This window comes from Elephas maximus, chromosome 16 (assembly GCF_024166365.1).
Source record: "Elephas maximus indicus isolate mEleMax1 chromosome 16, mEleMax1 primary haplotype, whole genome shotgun sequence".
Classification (NCBI taxonomy): Eukaryota; Metazoa; Chordata; class Mammalia; order Proboscidea; family Elephantidae; genus Elephas; species Elephas maximus.
Window position 1 is genome coordinate 4,025,798 of NC_064834.1, and position 22,867 is coordinate 4,048,664.

General features: G+C 37.1%; 1 protein-coding gene across 9 annotated transcripts in view; it reads left to right on the plus strand.

The window, feature by feature from the left end:
• The window catches only part of ZFAND4 (zinc finger AN1-type containing 4), a 125,588-nt gene extending 109,398 nt beyond the window's left edge, over nucleotides 1-16,190 (plus strand). For 7 of the 9 annotated variants that reach the window (XM_049855545.1, XM_049855540.1, XM_049855543.1 and 4 more), the window contains 4 exons: nucleotides 6,811-7,989; nucleotides 8,508-8,562; nucleotides 13,118-13,235; nucleotides 14,262-16,173. In XM_049855545.1, coding sequence (XP_049711502.1) covers nucleotides 6,811-7,989; nucleotides 8,508-8,562; nucleotides 13,118-13,235; nucleotides 14,262-14,397 — 1,488 coding nt within the window. In that variant the 3' untranslated portion in view covers nucleotides 14,398-16,173. Of the gene's footprint in view, nucleotides 1-6,810; nucleotides 7,990-8,507; nucleotides 8,563-13,117; nucleotides 13,236-14,261 lie in introns of those variants that run through there. The other 2 variants (XM_049855544.1, XM_049855541.1) reach the window with 2 other exon arrangements.
• Nucleotides 16,191-22,867: the final 6,677 nt, after the last annotated feature.

Here is a 22,867-nt window from a genome sequence, read left to right on the forward strand (position 1 = left end):
GATTGTCCCTTTAATCATTATGTCCTTCCTTGTTTTTTATGGTAGATTTTGTTTTAAAGTCCATTTTATCTGAGATTAGGATTGCCTCTGGTGCTTTTTTGGTTGTGGTTTGCTTGATTTTTTTTTCCCCATCCTTTAATTTTTAGTATACTTCTGTCATTGTGTCTTGTAGACAGCAGATTGATGGGTCATTTTTTTTTATCCTTTCTGTCACTCTTTGTCTCTTTATAGGTACATTTGAACTATTTGCATTCAGTGTGATTATTGGTATGCTTGAGTTTATTGCTGTCATTTTTTAGTGCTTTTTTTGTGGTGCTCAGGATTTCTTTGTTCTTCTTTCTCTCCGGTGCTGGGTTCCTTTTGTTTGTGGAATTTGTTTTTCTTCCTTTCATCAATGTAGATTTTGTGTGTACCGAGACTTTGTTTTTCTTCTTTATTTTCACGAGTAGATTTCTTAACTTTCTTTGTGTTACCTTGAAATTTTCCTGTATCTTCCTAAGTTTGATCCAGTCTTTTTTTATTACTTGATATCATCGTGACTTCCTTTCCGTTTGAAAATTTTATACCTATGTCATGTATTCCCCTTTTGTTGTTCTAATGTTATCATCATTTACAGATTGACGTCTCTAGTTCCGTGTTTTAATTTTTTAGTTTTATTTTATCTTGGAGAGTTCATTATCTCAGTTGGTATCTGGCTGACACTGGCCTGTGTCTTAGATTCAGGTTGTTTTCTGAGTTGTTGGTTGTATAACTGAAGGACTCTCTTTAATAATGCTTGTTTAAGTTTGGTTTGATTTTTACAAATTCCCTTAATTTCTTTTTATCTGAAAATGTCCTAACTTCTCCATCATATGTGAGAGAGAGTTTTGCAGGATCTATTATTCTTGGTTGGCGGTTTTTTTCTTTCGGTGTTTTAAATATGTCATCCCATTGTTTACTTGCCTGCATGGTTTCTGTTGAGTAATCAGAGCTTAGTCTTACTGTTTCCCCTTTGTATGTTACTTTTCATTTTTCTCAAGCTGCTCTCACAATTCTTTCTTTGTTTTTGGTTTTGGCAAGTATGATTATGATATGCCTTTTTTTTGGTGACTTTCTTTTGGGGTCTATCTTATATGGAATTCGTTGAGCTTCTTGGGTGGTCGGCTTTTCATCTTCATGATATTAGGGAAGTTTTCTGTCAGCAAATCTTCAATGGTCCTCTCTGTGTTTCCCATTTTATCCCCCTGAGCATGTGCAAATTTTTGCTCTTTATGGTATCCCACATAGTTTTTAGATTTTCTTCATTCTTTTCTCTGATTTTTCCTCAGACAAAGTGGCATACATGGATTTGTCTCCAATTTCTCCGATTAACTCTTCCACTTTTTCAAATTTGCTCCTAAAACCTGCTATTGTGTTGTCCATTTCTGAAATTCTTTTGGATTTCTAATTGCTGTTTTTCTATGATTTCTGATTGCTTATTATTTTGACATTTTGTTCTTTAGTTATTTTCCTGGATTCTTCCATTGCTTTGTGTTTTCCTTGATTTCGCCTGTGTTTGTCAGATCAGGGATGTGACGTGGTAAGGGTGTTACAATCCCACCCTAATCCTCTTTAACATAAAATCATAATCACAAGATGGAGGACAACCACAGAATACTGGAAATCATGGCCTAACTTGACCAGGGGAAGATTGATGACAAGGAATATTCCTCCAGAGTTGACAGAGGGAGAAAGCCTTCCGCTGGAGCTGACACCCTGAATTTGGACTTGTTACTTACTAGACTGTAATAGAATAAATTTCTCTTTGTTAAAGCCATCCACTTGTGGTATTTCTGTTATAGCAGCACTAGATGACTAAGACACCAGTATTCAGTCGTTATTTCCATTTACCCACGTTTTACCTTTTCTGTTCCTTTTCTTTCTTTCTTTATGTGTTTCTCTCAAGGATCATTTTCCTTATGTCTGAATTATTTCTTTTTTGTTTAGGGTCCCTGGCAGTGAGATCTCTCTGTGTCTGTCTGAAAACTTATATATTTTTATTTTGAAACATGTTCAATCCTCCAAAAAATGTTATAAGACTAGTACTACAGTGAACTGAATACCCATATACATTTTACCTAGATTCACCAAGTGTTGTGTTTTCCCACATTTGCTCTTCCTACGTTTTTTTCTAATCCACTTGAGAGTTAGTTGCAGACATCATGATGCTTTCCCCCTAAATACTTCAGCATGTACCTCCTAATAACAAGGGCTTCTCCTGTATAATTACAATAGTTGTCATGCTCACATCGTTTATCATTTATGCACATTATGTCATCTGTTTTCACATTTTTCCATATCTTAATAATGCCCTTGCTATCATTTTTTTTTAAATCTGGGATCAAATAAAAAATCAAACATTGCATTTAGTTGTAACGTTTTCTTAGTCTCCTTTTATACAATTTCTTAGCTTGGACGTCCATGTCAGATAGTTTTGAGGCGTGTAGGCCAGTTGTCTTGAAGAACATCCCTCAGTTTGGCTTTGCCTGATCATTTCTTCTTGAGTAGAGTAGATGCAGATCAAACGTTTTTGGCAGGAATAATATGTAGATGATGATGCAGTATCCTCAGTGCAGTACACGAGGAGCCACATAATGTCAATTTCTAGTATTTTCATTATTAATTTCTTTAAAGAAATTTTGCAGTTGTAGTTGATATGTTCCTTTTTGTTCAAGAGTTGTTTAATAGAATTTGCAAAATTTCTCATGAAAGAGACTTTTTGGTTTTTTCCTTATTTGTAATTTCTAGTTTTATTGCCTAGAGATCAGAGAATGTTGTTTTCATTTCCACTTTATAGAGTTTGATTTTTTGAGATCTAATATTACTTTTTGTGAGTGTTCTTTGTGTGCTTGAGAAGGTGTTTTATTCTCTATTATTGGGATAAAGTTTGATAAATATAAGATTTTACTGATTGTGTTGTGTACGTCATGTCCTTGGTTCACCTTTTCCTTCTTACCCTTTTCCTCTTATATTTGCCAACTTTAAATGATGCCTTTTGATTCCCACCTCTTAACTAATTGTCAGTCAATAAACTGATTTTAGTCTCTCCCTTCTCTCTTCTTTTTCCTCCATTTTAAAATGGCATTATTTCTACTTTTTTTTTTTTAGAAAATATAACATTTATAAATCATTTTCTTCCCTTGTCCTTACCCCATTATAATTTTAGATATTTAATATGAAATATAGCTGATCCTCACTGTTTGCAATTATATATTTGCAAAACTGCCTAAACCAAAACCAAACCTGTTACCATCAAGCCGATTCTGACCCTGTAGTAACCCTATAGGACAGACTAGAACTGCCCTATATGGTTTCCAAGGAGCGGCTGGTGGATTCAAACTGCTGACCTTTTGGTTAGCAGCTGAGCTCTTAACCACTGTCCCACAAGGACTTCTAAGATTCGCAGGCTCACTAAAATTTATTTATAACCTCAAAGTCAGTACTTCCATAGTTTTCAATATTTAAAGATTTTTTTTGCAGAGTGACAAAAAATTTGAATTATTCAACATATGTGTTCCCAGTTGAGGTCAAACAAGGGAGCAAGCAGTCTGCCTTCTTTTTTTCAGCTCTCATGCTGTAAACAAGTGTCTTTTTACAACCTATTTAGTGCCATGTTTTTTTGCATTTTTGTATGTTGGTAGTTTTACTATTTAAAATGGCCCCCAAGTATAATGCTGACGTGCTGTCTAGTGTTCCTAAGTGCAAGAAGACTGTGATGTACCTTATGGAGATAAGCTTCTTTCCGGCATAAGTTATAGTATGTTTGCCGTGAGTTCGATGTTAGTGAATCACCAATGCATATTAAATAAGCAGTCTTTAAACAGAAGCACACATAGAACAAGGTTATGTACTGGTCAGTTGATGAAAATGTTGTAACCAGCAGCTCTCAGGAACCTAACCCTAACCCTAGGTGACACCCTGGGAGTAATGGCTCAATATTTGTTAGCTCAGTGTTTGTGGCAGCCTTATAGGACGTATCTACTGCAAATAATGAGAATTATCTATATATTCCATACGTACCACCAGTCTTTTTACTGAAGTTTCTCCATATTTGTGTGGTTAGAAGAAGCTCATGTCTAGTAAATGCCTCAAGAAAGGTTTGTAAATAGAATAATTCCTGGTTATTGAATGTTCAAAAATTTTTCTTTAGTCTTAATGCTTAAAGGAGAGTTTGGATACGAAATCATTGGTTCACACTTCTTTTCTACAAGTTTTTTTAAAACATTCCTCAGCTGTTCCTTGCTTTGTATATCGTCATTGAGAAATCTAATTGCCATTCTGACTTTATTTAGTTTGTGAATGGCTTGGTCTTTTGTCTGGAGGATGTGAGGATTTTTTTTTTTTTTTTTGGTCTTTTTTTAAGCCTAATGATTTTACGGGGTATGTTTTGGAGTTAACCATTTGGGTCAATTTTCGTTTTACACTTGAGCCTTTTCAATATGAAGATTCAAGTCAGCTGTTGTTGCAGGATTTTTTTTTTTTTGTATTATAGTTTATGTATTAAATTTGTTTTATTGTTTATATTCTTTTTTAGGGACTTTATATGGGACCTTCTTTGTCTGCTGTACAACCACTTCCTCTCTTATCCTTTTAAATTATTTTATTTTCCTTTTCTTGGCTGTTTTCTTGCCTTTCCTCAGTGTCCTCTATTAAATGTTCACCAGGAGCTAGTCTTCCTTGGGTATCTTGTCATTTAGTCTTTGATTCTAAAATGATTTAGTTGTTTCCTTTAGATTATTTTCTGGGTTTTGTCAGGTCTCATTTTATATCTATTTTTTTGTCCATTTTGTCTTGAATTTTTGTATTTCTTGTACAGTGGCTTTGTATGGATTTGTTCTGCCTTTTTCTGTTTATTTTCTGTTCTTTTTTTTTTTTTAATTTTCTTGAGCAAACATTGGTAGTTGTATGTAGACAGAGTGAGGATATTGGGTGGGAAAACAAGTTTCTTACTTAAAAAGCACCCTCTTCTGTTGGTAGAGTGGCATGCAGCTGTTTAAATCAGTGGCACCCTTTTTGAGGAGAGAGAGGTTGGTGTGCTTTCTGATTTTGTGATTCCCTTTTGTTTCTCTAGGACCCTTTCTTTCCCCCCTCTGAACTTCTCTCTTTGCCTTCACTATCAGGTGCCCAAGAAGCATCATCTTCCAACTTGTCCCTTTTTTCCCCAAGAAGTGATACCTTCTTGAACTTACTTCCTCAGGTCCTGAAGAATTTCAAGTCACTTTCTTTTGATTTCCTAATAGCCAGTGTTTGATAGATCTTAGATCTCTTTTCAGTATTTTCATAATCAAGTGGAATTTTCTCTTTTGGGGGCTCCACACTCCTGCTTGTCTCTCACTACAGGCATAGACTTTGTAGTTGAGTCTGCAAGATTTGGGTATTTTCCCACTTTCAGGTACTGTGAAGTATTTGTGAAACTTCAAAGTTTGCTCCTGGATTTGCTGAAGGCACAGGGTATGTGTGATTATCTTTGCTTTTTTTTGTTGATCTGTGTGGTTTTTTGGAGGATGCATGAAGAAATTCAGATTTAGGCAACTGTCATTAGTCTCTGGTAACCCAAAAGCCATTACCTTCATGTTTGAAGAATATTTTTGTTGGGCATAAAATTTCATGTTGGCAAGACAATGGTCTAAGAATAAAAGCAGTCAGCTCATCTCTCCATGGTTCTTTCCTCCTTGGAATCCTAGCTCCTCCAGTTCTCCCTACCTTAACAGCTGTGCACTGAATTGTCTAGCTTTTCTTATTGTGCTAGCTGGGAGTGTTGGTTTGTCATCAGGTATCTCATCCTACCCTGATGCCTGCTGGTTATCATTTTGGTTGTTTTTAAGAGCTAAGGCTTCTCAACTTTATCCATAATATAATTAATTTTTGATACCTTTATCAAAGCCTGCTATGTTGGGGCTCTCCAAGACCACCCCTGGGTTTGATGGTTCACTGGAGTTCTCCAAAGACTAGCGTATAATCATATTCATGGCTAAAATTTATTACAGCAGAAAGATACAAAGAAAAATCAGCAAAGGGAAAAGACTTATGAGGTGGGGTCCGAAGGAAGCCAGGCACAAGCTTCCAAGAGTCCTATCCCACTGGATTTCCACAGGATATGCCTAATTCCTCCATCAATGAGTTGTGACAAAATGTGTGAAGTGTTGTCTACCAGGGAAGCTCATTAGTATCTAGGATTTGTACTGGAGACTGGTCACACAGGCAGCCTCTGCTAAGCACATATCAACATTCTAGACTCCCAGAAGAAAAGCTGCTGTTCAACATGAACCACATTGTTTGTACAAATAGCCTAGCTTAGTGAGTCACTCTTATCAGGGCAGTGAGAACCTTCCCCAAATCCAAGTCCCTATAAGCCAGCCAAGGGCCAACCTTGCAAGTAAGCCTTTTCAAGGTTAGCAGTTTACGCCTGTTTACTCTTCTGAACACCTACCTAGCCATACACTTGTTCACCCTACTAGGAAGTGTTTTTAAGGACTTAAAATAGGTTTGCAGTGTCATACCTAAGATAATCAGTTTTCTTCTCAGTAAAACTCTAACAGATAATTTGTAGTGAGGAAAACAAAAATATTATTTGTCTTTAACATTCTTGGAAAATGAGACCCAATAAGGGAGATAGTAAAATTATTTTCAGTCATAAGCTTAAGGTTTTCATTTTTTAAAACATTTCGAATTGAAGTAATCACAATGCTAATATGGTAAGTAACATTTTCTTTCTTCACTTTTATTTTTAATGGGCAGAGAAAATGACTTATGTAAAAGAAAAGGAATTATGTATTCACTCTTTTCTTTTAGCCTAAGAAAGCTGTTAAGGTAAAACCTCGTCCGCCTCTAGCTCCTCGACCTTCTAGTGGTTCCACGGCAGCAGCTCGCCGTAGATTGTTGAGGGTTCTCCCCCACATCGGACAGTCTTGCTTACCTTCTCCTGGGAATACATATCTACCTGAAACTTCCAAGAATGCGCTTTCAAGTTTGGCGACTCTGCTCCCTGCTGATAAACCCATATCATCTATCACTAGTGATTTTCTTAAGGAAGATGATAACTGGGAGAGTAACACACTGTCTCATTCCAATGGTAGCATCAAACTACCACCTCAGATACCTCATGTGGAATTCAAAAATGACAAAGAGTTTACTGATTCTGTCCTCCATCTTGGGTCATCCCTGTCTAGGCGAACAGAACACTTTTCAGGAAGCTTGCCATCTAATAATGAGGATGACACTGTCTTATTTCCAACTACAGAACCATGTGTTACTGAAGAATCCCTTCTACCTAAAGTGGGTTCATTTGCTTCGTTAACAGAAGGAAACTCTAATGAACAACAGAGCAGTGGCTTAGAAGGTCTATGGAAGGTAAATCCAGAGCTCCTACTCACTAATGGTGATAAAGGACTGACAGCTACAGAACAACACCTTAAACATGTTGCAAGAGTGTTGAGTGGTGAGTCAGTAGAAACTACAGTTCTTAACCACCGTGAATTAAGCCCTCACAAGAATAGACTCTTGTCACCTCTTCGCTGTTCTGCACCAATGTCGCTGCATAATTCTCTGGTGAAACCACAAAGACAGCCCAAATGTTTAGAATCTGGGAACCTCCAGTCTTCTGCTTCACAAAATGTGCTCCGTTCACTGGATGTTCGAAATATAACTGATTGTTCTTTCTCTAGGACTACTCGCTTTCGAGGTGTTAAAGTTGATTCACCTGGGAAAAGGTCTGATATTATTTCTAAAGTTGAGGCTCGGGATATTACAGAAATGGCCAACAAGGCTTCCAAAGAGCCCGTTGGTTGTGTAAATAATATAGGTTTTCTTGCTTCGCTGGCCCGGAGCGCAAGCAGAGACAGTTTACAGAGCACGTGTGGGGCAGGCAGGCTTCGAGCTTCTGGAATTGGGCTATCTACAGACCTCCAGCATTTTCAGGAAGAAAGCCTTAGGAAAAGCTCTCCCCAGTTAGAGCCCACAGATTTCTTTCTAGTAAGTACTTCCTTTTCAGCATGCTTCACCACTTACCATTATATTGATTCAGCATATTTAAAGTTCCTTTTTGTTTATATAAATAAGGAGGCTGAGGGTTGAATTTTTTTTCATTCTTATAAATGTCTCTTAAAATTATGCAGTTTGTAGAAAAGATATTTTAACAGTTGACTTGTAAATAATATTTTAGTCCTAAATTGAGAACTGTAATTTGGAAAATAATTTCATTAAACAATTTGTCATTATATTTTTAAATGCTAAAGATTTTTGTTGCTGTTTTTCCCAAATAAGAACTTTTATTTGAGCCATCAAATTTTATTCTCTTAAAGATATATAAGCAGAATATTGCTAGATGTCAGAATCAGGTTCCAAGTTAATTAAACAAATTAGATTAAATAATTTTAAATGAAAGCCTGATCATATTTTGGTAATAAAATAATACAAATTTCTTATTTGGTGATCTCTTCTTCTATTCTTCATTGACTCACCTCTGCAGATGTTTTGTGTTTTCATTGTAGTCAGCCCGTGGTATTGGAATAAGTGGAAATAATGCAGCAGCAGGAAAAAAAGTAGGTAAGCAACAGGTATTTTGAAAATGGCATAAGGCTAATCACATCATTACACATACTGTTGAATTTTCAAAGAGAAATTGGGAGAACATTCTTTGTGGTATGTACAGAGTAAATGTTCTCCCTAAACTTTTTCCACTTAAGCAAATGATTATGGGAACTAGCCATAGGAGATACATGGAAAATAAAACAAAGATAGAAACTGAGGTTTCTGTTTCCTAGAAGAGGTATGGCCTATGTGAAAAGACATGAAAAATGAACAACAGGTAGTTCCCAACCCATAGTTACTACTGAGCTATTGAGCTGTTGAGCCACAATGGGCTGTTGAATGGGCTTTGAGGAGTTACCCTAGAAAGGTCCAATACCTGCGTGGTGGAAAGAAGCTCTTTTTGATGAACTGGTTATTTCTGTATCAGAGAAAGAACTAGCTCTTTCCAAGGCACAGTAGCAGAAATGAGTATAACTTTAGCACTTCTTCTACCAGTAATAGCACCTTAAATGTGCACCACCTGGTCATTATTCCTGAGGTGGAAGGAGTCATTGCTGTCATCTTCTGATTTTTAATACCCAGGCCGGGAACAGGAAACTCATTTCCAAACATGTACCACCTTGGTAGCCCAAAGTATTAAAGGGTGCTTTTACATAATGTGGCTTTCTTGTGAGTTTTATGTTTTTAAAGAAATACTTAATGTTTGTGTTCATTCTTATGTAAGGCTCCAAAATTATGACGTCTTAATATACCCACTTTTAATGTCATAGTTGTTATTTTTCCTTGACTTACACTGAAGTCTCTCCCATCCTAACTCACGCCTAAGCCTCTTGGAAGTTTGCATTCACCTGTCTCTACTCTCTTAGCTCTAATTCAGGCCTTCACTGCTTTCTGTACTTCCACTCTTACTGCTTCTCTGAAATTGCCATTCTGAGGTCACCAAAGATCTCCATATTTTTAAATACAGTGCACGCTTCTGTACCCTTATCTTACTTGATTGTGTGGCCCTCCTGGAAATACTTTTGAGTTTTTTTTTTTTAAGCTCTGGGCTATCAGATTATTATAGATTTTTGGCTTGTTTTGGTTTTTTAACTTCAGTTTTCTCATTTTACCAGCAGTCTGCTTGTCCCCAGATATATCCTCAGTTTGGTTGAATTCATTTAGGCTTAAGGCATCAGCTGTCACCTGTACTGATGATTGCCCAAACTAGAGCTGTTTAATTTTCTGCCATTTCCTCTTATAGTAATAACTATGTCTTTTTTTCTCTTGCTTCTGAATTACCTAGAAGAGTCTGTCCTACTTGGTGTAAGTTCCCCCACTGGTCCTCTTGTTTTTTCCACTGTAGAGTCTCCCTGGGTAACATTATCCATTCTTATCCGTTTGTGATAGTTTCAGCCTTCATTTTTTTACAGATGACTACCAAACTTGCATCTAGAACACTAATAATCAATTACTTCTTTGGCTGCCTTTTCTGTTGGGTGAGTGCTTATAGATCATTGTGTTAGATTATTAGACTAGGAAATGTCTCCTAAGTGCGTTAATCCCAAGATATTTCATCCTGTTCTGAAAAGCAACTCCACAGTAGAATTTTTATATTGACTTTTTGCTTTTTCATGTGCTTGATACACATTTGAGAGAAGGCTTCAGAGAGGAGTTGCTGATTGATGATGTCTTACAGGATAAGTAGAATTCTGCCAGGTTGACAAGGTGGAGTTGAACACTTTAGAAGAAGAGACTTCAGATGTGAATGGCCTGGTGCATCATTTAGGTTGGATGTGATGTGATCAATGGCAAGAAATGACTCTGGAAAGTTAGGCAGGTATCCTGTCGAATATGTAAAACCTTGAAAGTCAGTCCAAGGAATTTGGATTTTTCCAATTGGTGGCAGGGCAGTTATAGGTTCTTGATGGGGAGAAGACTTCCTAGCATGGATAGATGACTAATGTGTGATTTTCTCTGAATGGGTGGAAGGACTTACGGAGACTGTTCTCATAAGGGGAAGACTGCAGTTATGTTTTTGTGCCCCCTCATTCTGTGTTCCTAAATGAAAAATGTTTGGAAAACATCAAGTTAAACACCCCTAAAAGAAAGAAAAAAAGTAAAAATGTGGCTACATTGAACTAAATTATCATCAACAGATTCTTTGACCATTATTTAAGGGAGGATATCCTAAGCCTGAATTTCAAAGATAGTTGCAATTGGAAGAGCTTCCAGAGGACATAGTATATGCCTTCCTCCGGCGTTCTGAGCAAATGCTTATTTTTATTTTTCTTAAGTGCGAAGTACCCCCATTATCTTTGTGAAGTGTTCTTGGTACTTCTAAGTATACTTGAGGAAGAAGAAAGCTCTTATTAAAACCTTTTAGCTAATATTGGTTTGATGGTGTACCAGCAGCCACTTTTCATGCCTCCGGGCCTCCTAGGTACTACGTTAGTCTGGCCCTAATGCCTCCGGGCCTCCTAGGTACTAAGTTACTCTGGCCCTAATGCCTCCGGACCTCCTAGGTACTACGTTAGTCTGGCCTTAATGCCTCCAGACCTCCTAGGTACTTCGTTAGTCTGGCCCTAATGCCTCCGGACCTCCTAGGTACTACGTTAGTCTGGTCCTAACGCCTCCGGGCCTCCTAGGTACTACGTTAGTCTGGCCCTAACGCCTCCGGACCTCCTAGGTACTTCGTTAGTCTGGCCCTAACGCCTCGGGACCTCCTAGGTACTACGTTAGTCTGGCCCTAATGCCTCCGGACCTCCTAGGTACTACGTTAGTCTGGCCTTAATGCCTCCAGACCTCCTACGTACTACGTTAGTCTGGCCCTAATGCCTCCGGACCTCCTAGGTACTACATTAGTCTGGCCCTAATGCATTTAGCACCAAGGCGGGTCCCTTCTGAAACGCATGGAGCTCAGCAATCAGAGTTGGAGCATCACCGTGTAGGTTGAGCATTCTATTAGGTGATGCTTCCTGGATATGTTAGTTCTGTAAACTTTTGCCTTTTTTCCCTTTATTTCTATGATATAAGACTTGCAAGCATAATTATGGGTTTCCTGTGTGATAGTTAGGGGGATCTGATGGTTTGTTTTGATTTTTCTGTGTCATGTTTGGAAAACCAGAGGTTTCCCCATGTAACCTAATGGAAAAAAAAAAAAGGCACCCACAATAAATTCTCTATTTAGTTCTTGTTGGTGTATTGTCATACCACAGATTGGTGGCACCACAGTGCCACTTGCCTTATTTGTGGCTTGTATTACCAGATCATATTTCTCAAAATCCATATTACCAACCAAATATTTAAACACAGTAAGCATGCATTCCAGTGCTGAAAACATATACCATCAAAAATTTTTTTTTTTTTTTTTAAATAAAAACTTGGTAACTAAAGGGCACTAAGTTGATGCCCTGGTACCATTAGGAGGCATTCAGTTAGTCAAGTCAAATTTTGTTTCTACTTTTGTGCAAGACCTGGGAGTATATTTTAGACTGTAAAGCAGTCTTAATTGTATTAGGCTTGTGTACCCCTCAGCACCCAATCGGGGTTGTAGAAAAAGCATAACACCAATTATTGCAAATCTTTCCCAGTAGTGGAGAAGCGGTGCCGGTAGCATACACACTCTGCCATTTTTCTGCCTTTTCCTTCCGTTTTTCCTGTTTCCTTGTTTGCCTCTTGTTGCTAGCCTTTGGGTGCCATTACACACTTGTGGACCTGTACGGTCACTGTAACAGCTGTGGACTTTGATAACTAAAGGGGTGACTTTGAGCTTCCCTGCTTGAGTGGGTTCGTTGGAATTTTGGTCAGTTCTAAAAGCGATTTATTTCCCGTAGTAATTAAAGAAACTGGATTAATTATTTTTTATGTAATATCAGATGTGCTCTTATTTTAAAGGCAAAAAATCAAGTTGTTACAGTAGTACAGAATTTAGTAGACATTGAGCTGTATGCCATAGGTTGTACTACTGATAATATATTTTATATTATTATAACACTTAAAATCTGGAATGCTTTTTCGTATATGAACTGATTTGACCTAAAACACTTAGTAACCTGGGGAGAAAAATATGTGTTCTGTTATCTTAAAAAATGAACAAACTGAATTTTTGAGAGAATAAATAACTTGTTCAAGGTTCAATGAATTTACTTTCTGTGGTATGATCAGAGCTAAGAGACCAGTCTCCTAGTACTTTGGTGCTCCTTCTTGGTGATTGTATAACACATTATGTGGTTCCTCGAAGGCCTCATCAAATAGGGCTTTGACCTACGCATTTTTCAGGACTCTGTCAAAATTTGGTATAATTTACATAAACTGATTATCCTTAGAAATAATCAGAAAGGTGGTGGTGTGTACAAAAAGTCTTAGAAACACACATTCTAATCAGTAGAAGACCACATCTTTAAAAATATAACAGTAAATACTATTGCAGCTTCACTTGCAGGGTATGTAAATAATTTTAGATATGAAAATAGCACAAATTAATTTTTATGGCAAAGAAGTTTACTATGACAGGAATGTATTTTGCTGCGTGGTATTTTACATTTAGAATTTACGCCTGCGTTAATCAAGATGCCCTTTCTCCAAACAGGGGAATGTACTCATCACCTGCCACCTGTGAAAGCCCCTGTTCAAACAAAGAAGAAAACAGCAAAGCAGTGTTTTCTTTGTGGGAAGAAAACAGGACTGGCTACTAGCTACGAATGCAGGCAGGTTGGCCAGCGGGAGAAGCTGAAATGCTTTCTGTGTGGTGACCCAGTGTGGGGATTATGCAAAATAAAACATTCTTTAAATTGGCTATTCATAATACCATCATTAAGGTGACGCTCAAATAGCAGCCCTCAGTAGAACTCCTAACTGGCTGAAGTAAAGAACAAGTAGACAGTACCATGAGTTTCCAAAAAGTGAAGGCAGAGCCTCTCCTGCTCTTTAAATTAGGAGATTTAAACCAACAGGAGAACAGACATTCTTTCTCTTACAATAGATATACTTGGTTTTTATTTTAATGTAGCTTGGGAACCCACTTCCCCAAGAATCTATTTTAAATTACATAAAAAAGGACTAACTTTAAAGTTTAAAAAAAAAAAAGTTTAAAGTTAATGTACTATAAATTTCAACAATTGTACTTTTATTTCAACAGATGGATAATACATATTTAAGAAATAATGAAAAAATTGCTGACTTTTTCCTACCCATAATTATTTCATTCATTACCATTGGATTGATTTGCTCCAAGGATGGTATCTGCCCATAGGTTGGGGCCAGGCCTTGAAAATAACTGCTGTTCTTTAGATTGTACTCTATTCAAATGAAAACTACTTTTCTTGTTGCTGGAAATATTTTTTAAAACTTTTTATGTCATAGGTAGATTTTACATAATTTAATTTTCTCATGAGACTGAATTTCTTAGACGTTCTCCCAGGTTTCTTAGGTAAAAGAGAAATGGTAGACATGTTTATCGGTTTTTACAATTTTGGTACTTCCTAAAAGTCTATATTCTGTTTTATCCCATAGGGAATTTTTTATTATAAACTGTCATGCTCACAGATAATTAACTTGTTCTTTTGGAGGGTGCTCGTGCTTGTTTGTGAGTGGAAGGGAAGTGTCAGCTCTGAAATTGCTAAAGAGAACCAGAGGGCTCCCGTTGGACTACCTGAAGTCGAGTTCAGATCTCCCAGTGAAGTGGGCCTTTTGTAGACATGTGACCATTCATGTAAACTTTTTTTGTGCTTCAGATGTGGAAACAACTTCTGTGCCACTCATCGCTATGCAGAAACCCACGGCTGCACCTATGATTACAAGAGTGCAGGGAGGAGACACTTGCAGGAGGCAAACCCTGTTGTTAATGCACCAAAGCTTCCAAAAATATAACTCTTGCTCTGCACAGAACTGTTCTGCCCAAGGAATTGTATTATAATGACAGAAGAAATATTGTTTAGACTGCATTATTTTTGTTCGACTCCAAAAGATTTGCCAAATCACAAAAGCGTACAGTGTATACTGTTGGAGAATGACAATACTACTGTAGTGGACATCTTTATTCTTTGGTGAATTGAAAGTCTTAAAAGTAGTTTTAAAAATTTTACACTATGATGATGTTAGCTTTGTTATTGCATGTCTTGTGTTAAGTGTTTTATATTTAATATTGCAATTTCACTAGACAAGTCTTCAAAAAAAGGACTTTAGGAAGTTAATATTGACTGTGTAACCAGGCCTCCACACATGCAGTACAGAAATGAGGGTCATGTAATGGCTCTACTTGAGTCTACCACATGGTTTTTTTTTGGTGGGGGGGCGAGGGCAGTTATGGGCGTTGGGAAGGTGGGGATATTTTTTTTAAATCCCGTGTGTGAATGTTTATTGAGTTTACTAGGAAGTTCCTTTTTATTTCAAGCCACTATTTCTAAAAAGGACATTTCGTTTTCCAGTATGGTTTTTAGCACACATCTATCTCTTCCGTATTCAGGCTGGCACTCAGATATGTGTGTCCATTCTATGAAACATATCATCTTAATCATAGTGTATATTTCTTCAAATACTACTTTTTGAATGGTAGTTTTAAAATAGAAGATATCCCACTTGTTGTTGTTGAATACGGAAACCAACTTTTCACCTTTTAAGAAATGGCTATGTTTAAAACTAAACCTCACAGCTTGGTTTGTTTTTCTTATGTGTTGAGTGCTATTACCAGGAGAAATTCAAATAAATATTCAGTTTCATTATGAGATTATTTGATTATTTACAGTAACCTTTCTTTTATAAAACCATTTAATGTTAAATAAATCTGATGTACTCTACTTTGAAAAAATAAGTGTCATTATAAAGACATTGTTTTAGGGCGTAAAGGCCCTGTTTCCCAGATGGAACCAAAATACCATTCAGGCTTTTGGGAAGCCACTTGCTCTACAGAGGCTCAGCTGAGGGTGATGCTGAGCCCTGGTAAACAGCCAGCAGGCAGCCCAAGTGGACTCTGCAGCTCTTTGGCTGCCTTTTCTGTTGGGTGAGTGTTTATAGATCATTATGTTAGATTATTAGACTAGGAAATGTCTCATTAGTGAGTTGATCCCAAAATATTTCATCCTGTTTTGAAAAGCAACTCCACAGTAGAATTTTTTTATTGACTTTTTGCTTTTTCATGTGCTTGATACACATTTGAGAGAAGGCTTCAGAGACTTCTTTCTCCCCACATGACTTCTTTCTCCACCTAAAGCCACATGAACAGGAGAGTTTGCTACCCTTCCCCTAACTCCAGTGAGAGATAGAATGCTGAATAGAGAAAGATGCTGGAGGGAAATATGTTTACAAGACTTAGAGGGGATGGCAAGAAATGAGTGGAGGATTGAAGCAATTGGGGGTTGAAGGAATGTATCTTAAGGGGGGAATAACAAACAAAAGCAAACCCTTGCCATTGAGTCAGTTCCAACTCATAGTGGCCCTCTATATAGGTTAATAAAAAATATGTCCATTTGTGTTAATGAATAGTTCAGTTTTCCTCCCTTGTTGAGAAAATGTTTACTTCAGACGTTTAACATCTAAGAGTTCTATTACATGGATAGACTGCTGGAATATGGACCAAAACATGCCTGCATACATACATACTTGTGGATGCTTAGGGCATGCAGTGAAATAGGCTTAGTGTACTATGCTTTTTAAACCAAGTCTGTAAGTACAAATCTTGTTTTAAGTTTTACCAAAGATTTTGGGCAAAGTTGACTCTTTTCCTAATTTTCAGCTTTAATTCTATAGCCATATCAGAAATTATGATTATTTTATTTACTAAAATCATTGGGAAATGAACCACTTTAATTTAGAAGTTAATATCATTATTGGGAGGCATTTCTTTGTGTTTTGAATTCGCATAAAGAAGCAATTATTAGAGCTCTCGAATCTGCACATTCCCAGTAATTAGCAGAGTGCCTTGCTTATAGGCACTACTTAACATTAGTTAAATAAATTAATTTTTGTGTTTGGACAACTTAGCCATAATTAAAAGCAAAGAATTTATATTGTTTTATTTAAGCAAAATTTTATATGGAAAAATTGAGTTTCCAGATTATTTTTTTTCTTTTTATCAGTAAGCATTTGATTTAGCAACATTAAAAGTGTATCTTAAAATTTTTAATATTTAGCTATGTGAAATATTTTCATATTGTTTTGTGCATTTTAATCAGTCCAATGTGGAAAGTTCAAATACTCATTTTTTAAAATTTTATCAGTGGTGTAACTTTTGGAGGGATTTAATTGAAAAAAAAAAAGTCAAATTAATTTTCTAGTATGTGTTCAATATGGCTTTAAGCCATGATGACAAATAATCAAATCTTTTATCTGGCAGTGTTTCCCAAAGTGTGACCTGTGTACCACTGTAGGAACATGAGATGATTTTAGGTAGTACATGGTTGAACATTTTTATTTTAAATAGCTGTATTTTTAACATGTGTTATAAAATACAAGTAGCTTAAGTTGAAAATAACATAAAATAAATCAATTTAGGTTAAAACAAGCTTGATTGAGAATTGACAATACGACATATAACAAAAATCCTAAAAGTGAACCTGAAGGGAGGCGGAGCCAAGATGGCAGAATAGACAGAAGCTTCCAGCAAGCCCTCTTTACAACAAAGACCCGAAAAAACAAGTGAAACGAGTATGTTTGTGACAAGCTGGGAGCCCTGAGCTTCAAAGACAAGCTTACAAAACGAACTGAGGGTAAGAGGGAGGAAGACACCATTCAGAAGCGGAGAGGAGTTACCGGACCTGAATCGCGGGGAACCCTCAGGCACCATTCCTGGAGTGGCGGTGATGACAGGCTGCTACTAGCGTTCGGCCGCAGTTTCCTCAGGAAGAAGCAGCCAGCCACACAGCCTACTCACACCTCGGGAACCAGAGAAGAACAGCGCTCTTGGCAAAAGCTAAGTACTTGCGTATATTTTACCGCCTGCCCCCCTGCCCCGACCCCCAGGCCGGCTTCAGCAGCTGAATTCCCTGGGCCTGAGATAGACGCTGTTGAGCACCTAGAGCCATCCTCTTGGCCTTGGGGAAGAAAAAAATTTGCAACTGGGGTAAAAGATAATTTGCCAGCTCCACTAACCGGGGAGCTCAGGACAGAAGCAGCTCCTGTCCGTGCATAAACCATCCATGGACTTTGAACACCTTTCCCTTCTGCATGGACCCGTGTGGGCCTATTTTGGGAGAATAGGCCCTTGTTGGCAGACTCCAACCATTACAGCTGTGTGGTGGAGAGGTGGGTGTTTGATGTTTGATATTTCTTTGCATATTAAACAAGGTCTTCACCTACCCACATCAGGGACCTAAGGACTGGTAGCTCCACTCAGGTCACCCAGCCACCTGCAACAGGGGTCCAAAGAAAACTGGTACTTCCCAGTCCTTACAACCAAAAAACTTTGGGTGCCCATGGCCCATCTGCAGAATCCAACCACCTGCATGCTCTAGGGAACAGGGATGTGCTTTCCTCAGGGACACTTGGGGGTCAGTTCTAAGCCCCCTGCCTTGTTCAGAGCGTGACCCCCTGCTGCAATCAGATACTGGTATATACGCCAATCACCCCTGCCCCTCTAAGACTGTAGGACAGAGCCTGTACCACACACTTGATACCAGCTACCTGGAAACCTGAGCTGAATTCATACAAGAAAACTGAATGGACTCCTAGGCTGATATACCTGATAACAGCTCTAGCCATCAGCGGATAGGACGTCAGAGTTCCAAAGGTGAAAATAATCAAGCGAGCTCACTCAAGCAACCCATAGTGGTATACCAAAACAAAACAAAGCAAGAAGCTACGACACAGTAAGCAAGCGTAAACTAAAAGTAACTTATAGATGGCTCGGAGACAGTAGTCAATATCTAGTCACATAAAGGTGACCATGATCACCTCAACAGGCTCTCAAAAAAAAGAATCCAGGGATCTTCTAGATGAAAGTGCATTTCTGGAATTACCAGAGCCAGAATACAAAGGTTTAATATACAGAACACTTCAAGACATCAGGAAGGAAATGAGGCAATGTGCAAAACAAGCCAAGGAACACACAGATAAAGCAATTGAAGGAATTGGAAAGATAATTCAGGAACATAATGAAAAGTTTTATATGTTGGAAAAATCCATAGACAGCAATCAGAAATTCAGAAGATTAACAATTAAATTACAGAAGTAGACAACTCAATAGAAAGTCAAAGGAGCAGAATTGAGCAAGTAGAAGGTAGGATTTCTGAACTCGAAGATAAATCACTTGACACTAATATATTTGAAGAAAGATCAGATAAAACAATTTTAAAAAAAGAAACCTTAAGAATCATGTGGGACCCTATCAAGAGAAATAACCTACGAGTGATTGGAGTACCAGAACAGGAAGGGATAAAAGAAAATACAGAGAGAACTGTTAAAGATTTGTTTACAGAAAACTTCCCTGATATCGTGAAAGATGAGAAGATATCTATCCAAGATGCTCATTGAACTCCACATAAGGTAGATGCTAAAAGAAAGTTACCAAAATATATTATAATCAAATTTGCCAAAACCAAAGATAAAGAGAGAATTGTAAGAGCAGTGAGGGATAAACGAAAAGTCACCTACAAAGGAGAGCCAATAAGAATAAGCTTGGACTACTGGGGAGAAACCATGCAGGCAAGAAAGCAATGGGATGACATATTTAAAAAATCGAAGGAAAAAAGTTCCCTGCCAAGAATCATATCTCCAACAAAACTGTCTCTTAAATTTGAGATTGAAATTAAGACATTTTCAGATAAACACTAGGGAATTCCTAAAAACCAAACCAAAACTACAGGAAATACTAAAGGGAGTTCTTTGGTTAGAAAACCAATATCAGGTGTCAACCCAGACCAGAACACTGGGCAGAGCAACCAGAAGTCAACCCAGACAGGGAAATCCAAAAAAAAAAAAAGCAAGATTATTAAAAAAGAAGAAAAAAAGGTCAAAACAGGATAACAATGAAGTTATTATATAAAACAGAACAATATTAAAATAATAAAGAGGGACTAAGTAATGGAATCATACAGCTTCCATATGGAGAGGAAGTTATGGTGATACAAAGAAATTAAAGTTGTTTAAATTTAGAAAAATAGCAGTAAATAATAAAGTAACCATAAAGGAGACAAACTATCCTACTCAGCAAAATAAAATACAAGAAAAAAAGAGAGACTCAGCAAAACAAAATCAACAACAACAAATATGAGGAAATACAATATATAAAGATGATCTACTCAGCACATAAAATTAAGTGGGAAAAAGAAAGTGTCAACAACACAGAAAAAAAGACATCAAAATGATAGCACTAAATTCATACCTATCCATAATTACACTGAATTTAAATGGACTAAATGCACCAATAAAGAGACAGAGAGTGGCAGAATGGATTAAAAAACAGGATCCGTCTATACGCTGCCTACAAGAGACACACTTTAGACTTAGAGACACAAACAAACTGAAACTCAAAGGATAGAAAAAATATATCAAGCAAACAACAATCAAAAAAGAGCAGGAGTGGTAATATTAATTTCTGACAAAATAGACTTTAAAGTTAAATCCATCACAAAGGATAAGGAAGGACACTAATGATTAAAGGGACAATACACCAAGAAGATATAACCATATTAAATATGCAACCAGTGACAGGGCTGCAAGATACATAAAACAAACTCAGCATCGAAAAGTGAGATAGACAGCTCCACAATAATAGTAGGAGACTTCAACACACCACTTTGGGTGAAGGACAGGACATCCAGAAAGAAGCTCAGTAACGACATGGAAGATCTAAATGCTGCAGTGAACTGACTTGACCTCGCAGACATATACAGAACACTCCACCCAACACCAACCAAGTATACTTTCTTTTCTAGTGCACATGGAACATTCTCTAGAATAGACCACATATTAGGTCATAAAGCAAGCCTTAGCACCAAAACATTGAAAATATTACAAAGCATCTTCTCTGACCATAAGGCCATAAAAGTGGAAATCAATAACAGGAAAAGCAGGGAAAAGAAATCAAACACTTGGAAACTGAACAATACCCTGCTCAAAGAAGACTGGATTATAGAAGACATCAAGAATGAAATAAATTCATAGAATCCAATGAGAATGAAAACACTTCCTATCAACCTTTGGGACACAGCAAAAGCGGTGTTGAAAGGGCGGTTTACATCAATGAATGCAAACATCCAAAAAGAAGAAAGGGCCAAAATCAAAGAATTATCTCTACAACTTGAACAAATAGAGAGCAACAGAAGAAACCCACAGGCACCAGAAGAAAACAAATAGTAACAATTAGAGCTGAACTAAATGAAATAGAAAACAGAAAAGATGATTGAAAGAATTAACAAGACCAAAAGTTGGTTTTTTGGAAAAATCAACAAAATTGATAAACCACTGGCCAAACTGACAAAGAAAAACAGGAGAGGAAGCAAATAACCTGAATAAGAAATGAGATGGGTGATATTACAACAGACCCAACTGAAATTAAAAGAATCATATCAGATTACTACAAAAAATTGTACTCTAACAAATTTGAAAACCTAGAAGAAATGGATGAATTCCCAGAAATACACTACCTACCTAAACTAACACAAACAGAGGTAGAACAACTAAATAGACCCATAACAAAAGAAGAGGTTGAAAAGGTAATCAAAAAACTCCCAATTAAGAAAAGCCCTGTTCCAGAGGGCTTCACTACAGAGTTCTACCAAACTTTCAGAGAAGAGTTAACACTACTAATACTAAAGGTATTTCAGAGCATAGAAAAGGACAGAATACTCCCAAACTCACTCTATGAAGCCACCATATCCCTGATGCCAAAACCAGGTAAAGGCACCACAAGAAAAGAAAATTATAGACCCATATCCTTTTTATCCCTCATGAACGTAGATGCAAAAATCCTCAACAAAATTCTAGCCAATAGAATTCAACAACATATCAAGACAATAATTCACCATGACTAAGTGGGATTCATAACACGTATGCAGGGCTGGTACAACATTAGAAAAACAATGTAATCCACCACATAAATAAAACAAAAGACAAGAATCACATGATTTTATCAGTTGATGCAGAAAAGGCATTTGACAAAGTTGAACACCCATTCATGATAAAAACTCTCAGCAAAATAGGAATAGAAGGAAAATTCCTCAACATAATAAAGGGCATTTATACAAAGCCAACAGCCAATATCACCCTTAATGGAGAGAGCCTGAAAGCATTCCCATTGAGATCAGGAACCAGACAAGGATGCCCTTTATCACCACTCTTATTCAACATTGTACCGGAGTTCCTAGCCAGAGCAATTAGGCTAGATAAAGAAACAAAGGGCATCCAGATTGGCAAGGAAGAAGTAACAGTATCTCTATTTGCAGATGACATGATCTTATACACAGAAAACCCTAAGGAATCATCAAGAAAACTACTGAAACTAATAGAAGAGTTCAGGAGAGTACTGAGATATAAGATAAATATACAAAAATTAGTTGGATTCCTCTACACCAACAAAAAGAACATCGAAGAGGAAATCACCAAATCAGTACTATTTACAGTAGCCCCCAAGAAGATAAAATACTTAGGAATAAATCTCACCAGAGATGTAAAAGATTTATACAAAGGAAACTATAGTACACTTCTGCAAGAAACCAAGAGACTTAACATGAGTTTAAAAACATACCTTGCTCATGGTTAGAAGACTTAACATTATAAAAATTTCTATTCTACCAAAGGTGATCTATACATGTAATGCAATTCTGATCCAGATCCCAATGACATTATTTAAGGAGATGGGGAAACAAATCACCAACTTCATATGGAAGGGAAAGAGGCCCCGGATAAATAAGGCATTCCTGAAAAAGAAGAAGAAAGTAGGAGGCCTTACTTGACCTGATTATATCGCCACAGTAGTCAAAACAGCCTGATACTGGTACAACAACAGATACATAGACCAATGGAAGAGAATTGAGAATCCAGGCATAAATCCATCCACATTAAAAAAAAAAAAAAAAATTTGACAAAGGCCCCCACCCCCCCAAAAAAAAACACAGCTAAATGGGGGAAAAGACAGTCTTTTTAACAAATGGTGCTGGCATAACTGGATATTCATCTGCAAAAAAATGAAACAAGACCCATACCTCACTCCACGCACAACAACAAGCTCAAAATGGATTAATGATCTAAATGTAAAATCTAAAACGATAAAGATCATGGGAGAAAAAATAGGGACAACTTTTGAAGCCCTAATACATGGCATAAACTGTATACAAAACATTAATGCAGAAGAGAGGGGCATTCACTAATTAGATAGTAGATAAGAACTACTTTAGGTGAAGGGAAA